Raw genomic sequence first — 3,448 nt, forward strand, 5'->3', positions numbered from 1 at the left:
CTTTTGTCTTTTACAAATTTAGTTATTTTATAGAGAAAAATTTAAATTTGTAACCAAAATCAAAATTTTTTTTAATCGTTCACAGTGTTGGGTCATCTTGATGCTATCGGGTCGGATCATAGAGACGCCATGTTTAGGGCAAATGATATACTTCCCGCTGACCACTGCGGGGTTTGAAGGAGGGAGCTCGCAGTTGCCCAAAGCTAAAGCGTTCTTCGCTTCGTCGCAACTCCCATTTTCCGTCGCTCGTCGTTTGCGTCAGTCGAAGGGAAACTTAGTAAAAGGTCTAGAGGGAACAAACCAGTGCTTCCACTGATAATTTTCAAAATTTTGACAGTTCTCATGGAATTGGCATTGGATTGAAAACGTTTTGGCATTTGGTGGTAAACGAATCTGTGACGCCCATAAACGAGAATTCTACAATTTGCGCCGAACTTTACTACTGAAGTTTGTAAGAGTGGAGAGTGCGGAATAGAGAATGGGGAATAAGGATTACAAGAGGCTAAAAGGATGTCAGAGCTTCAGGCAACGATTAATTCTCGCCACTCTCTCTGGTAATTCGATTATTATCGAGGATATTCGTGCAGACAAGACTTTCCCGGGTCTTCAGAAACACGAGGTCTCTTTTCTTCGTTTGCTTGAGAAAATCTGCGATGGTTGCTATGTCGAAATCAACGAAGCTGGTAATTTCAGTTTTTCTGTTGGCTTATATGATGTTTTTTAAATTCTGAAAATGATTCAACTGGCTATGTGGGGGCTGAATTGTGTTTCATTTATGGATAGCTACTAAATTGAAGTACAAGCCTGGAATTATCATGGGTGGGAAGAATCTTGCGCATGACTGTGGTGTTAGTCGTTCCATTGGTTATTTCTTGGAACCGCTGCTCGTTCTTGCTTTATTTGGAAAGAAGCCGCTCGAGATTAGGCTCAAAGGTAATTTATTGTGTCTTTTTAAACGTGATGCATTTTACAGAATGACCTTTTAATCACAAAAAGAGACTAGAATGGTGAAGCATGCGCTTAACTTTAATGGGTAAACAGAAACTTTTGGCGATTGAGTGCAATTTGATGCTAATTCATAGGAGATAAGTCAGACCAATTATTTTCCCCCTGTTATTATCTCGTGATGTTATCTCTTGTAATCACGTATTACCCCCCCCCCCCCAAAAAAAAAAAAAGAAGCAAATATATATGTGTGTGTGTGTATACGAGGTTGTAGGATAACTGAGGAAATTATGTCTGCTACTTTTTGGCAATTTGGTGCCAGCTGATGATAATGCATATGGGATAAGTAAAGTAATTTGATCTATATATATAATAATATTGTGATAATTATAGAAAGTAAGTAGCTATTAATTGCAGTTCCTCTGGCTCTTGATGATGGTTCATGATATGCTGTTATATTTGAAGTATGAGTTGCTATCTTCCTCTGAGGTTTCAGTTTCAGAGAGAATCAAACTTATGACTTATAATATGAAGTGCTATCTTCCTCTATATTGCAGGGATGAATGTTAACTAGATTTTATATGAATAATAAATATACTAACTAAATGATATGCGGGATTCAAAGCAACAATGATGGGATATAACCAGATGATCTGTTAGTTATAGCTGTTCAATATTATGTTACCAGGAATTACAAATGATTCTAAGGATCCGTCAGTTGATACTTTCCGCTCCACCACTCTTCACATATTGAAACGCTTTGGAGTCCCTTCTGATCGGCTGGATCTTAAAATAGAGTCTCGTGGAGTTCCTCCAAATGGTGGTGGGGAAGTCATTTTGTCTGTGCCTGTTGTTCAGAGTCTTAATGTGAGTATCCAAATTTAGTACTAATTTCTAATTATATAATTTTATTTGCAATCTTACATATTTGTCCTAGCAGGCAGTTTCCTGGACTGACGAGGGCATGGTTAAGAGAATTAGAGGAGTTACATTTTCTGCTAGAGTGTCCTCTCAGTTTGAATATACCTTGATTCATGCTGCCCGCGGAATATTTAATCGTCTACTCCCAGATGTACACATTTTTACAGATCACAAAACTGGCCCACAGGCTGGAAAGTATGATCATCATATACTTTATTTTACGTTTGTTAATATATTTGTTAGGGATTTGATAAATCCCAAGTTCTATTGTATAACCTTGTTTTTGGGTGATTTGTCCTCTTAATAACACAGGTCTCCTGGATATGGGATTTCGCTTGTTGCAGAAACTACTTCTGGCTGCTTCATTTCTGTCGACACTGCTGTTTCTCGTGATCATGCTGAAGAAGCTACTGACTTCACAGATGATGAGAAGAAAGACCTGATACCCCCAGAAGACATTGGTCAGCAAACTGCTTATGCTTTACTTCAGGAAATCCAGCAGGGCGGAGTAGTGGATTCAACGCATCAGGTCTGAATTCTTAATTAAACCGGTCCTTGTTAACCTTTCTGGTCAATGTTTTTTTTTTTTTTGGTTTTGTTTTGTTGTGCTTTTTGAACTTCTGAGAAACGAAAGATTTGAAGAGTTAGTTGTTGATAGGGTTCAATGTCATTCTTTGATCTGCGTAGCTAATCTTATCCAACGGAATAAGGCTGCTTGTTGTTATTGCTTCAAGAAATCCTGTTTCTGTTGTTCAATTGCATATTTAGTCGAAATAGGCCTAGCTCCTAGATAATGACTTCTCCTTGATGCTGGACAAAGTATACGAGGTTCCAATCTCTCGTTTTATTTTCTTCTTCCATTTGCCTGGACCTATCCTTTCTTTCTTTAACACTGTTGTTCGGTGTGCAGGGTCTGTTGTTTCTTCTCTGCTCACTATGTCCACAAGATGTTTCCAAGATTCGCGTTGGACAGTTATCCCAGCATGGGATAGAAACACTGAGAAACATAAGGGAGTTTTTGGATTTGAAGTTCGTTATAAAGCCAGATCCAAAGACTCACACAGTAATTCTTAAATGTATCGGTGCTGGCTTGAAGAACCTTTCCAGAAAGCTGTCTTGAAGGTGATGAGTCCTTGTATTACTATAATTTACCTATTTTTGTTTGTTACAAGCTCCTAGGACTTATACTAGAACATTTTTGATCAAATTACTCTAGTTCCTTTTCTGTTAGTAATTCACATTTTTGGGCTGCAATGAATTAATCCAATTGACCAAATTTTCTTCTATTGAAGATTTTTTTTTGGTCACCCTCTTTAATTGTATTCATGAGAAAGTGATGAGGAAATTTGCTGGCCAGACCAACCATGAAGTCAACATAATAATATATAGATTTAAACAGTACGAGAGTTGTTTAGTTTCCTTTGTTTTTAAATGAATTTTAATGATTTACTATTCTATTCTGAGCAGTATTTTGATAGGTAGTGTTTTGCATGTGTCTCACTATATTTTTAACAATATCTTGTACAATGTTCAAGTCAAATAGATTTATGTTGGGAAGTTTGGAAAGTTATCTTGAAGGGAA

General features: G+C 37.2%; 1 protein-coding gene across 1 annotated transcript; it reads left to right on the forward strand.

The window, feature by feature from the left end:
• Positions 1-228: 228 nt before the first annotated feature.
• LOC114719520 (probable RNA 3'-terminal phosphate cyclase-like protein) lies at positions 229-3,173 on the forward strand. The gene is made up of 6 exons (XM_028905062.1): positions 229-683; positions 784-933; positions 1,634-1,812; positions 1,886-2,061; positions 2,179-2,395; positions 2,777-3,173. Exons 1-6 carry the CDS (start codon positions 479-481, stop codon positions 2,984-2,986), a joined length of 1,137 nt encoding a protein of 378 aa, XP_028760895.1. The 5' UTR covers positions 229-478; the 3' UTR covers positions 2,987-3,173.
• Positions 3,174-3,448: the final 275 nt, after the last annotated feature.

The sequence above is a fragment of the Neltuma alba genome, unplaced genomic scaffold, assembly GCF_004799145.2.
Source record: "Neltuma alba isolate B1F8T4 unplaced genomic scaffold, ASM479914v2 tig00000307_pilon, whole genome shotgun sequence".
NCBI lineage: Eukaryota > Viridiplantae > Streptophyta > Magnoliopsida > Fabales > Fabaceae > Neltuma > Neltuma alba.

Excerpts from the sequence above, each read along its gene's own strand:
- LOC114719520 (XM_028905062.1), top strand. The coding sequence starts at position 479 with ATGGGGAATAAGGATTACAAGAGGCTAAAAGGATGTCAGAGCTTCAGG. Across the intron at positions 2,062-2,178 it reads ACTGGCCCACAGGCTGGAAA|GTCTCCTGGATATGGGATTT; the intron begins GTATGATCATCA and ends TTAATAACACAG. Across the intron at positions 2,396-2,776 it reads TAGTGGATTCAACGCATCAG|GGTCTGTTGTTTCTTCTCTG; the intron begins GTCTGAATTCTT and ends TTCGGTGTGCAG.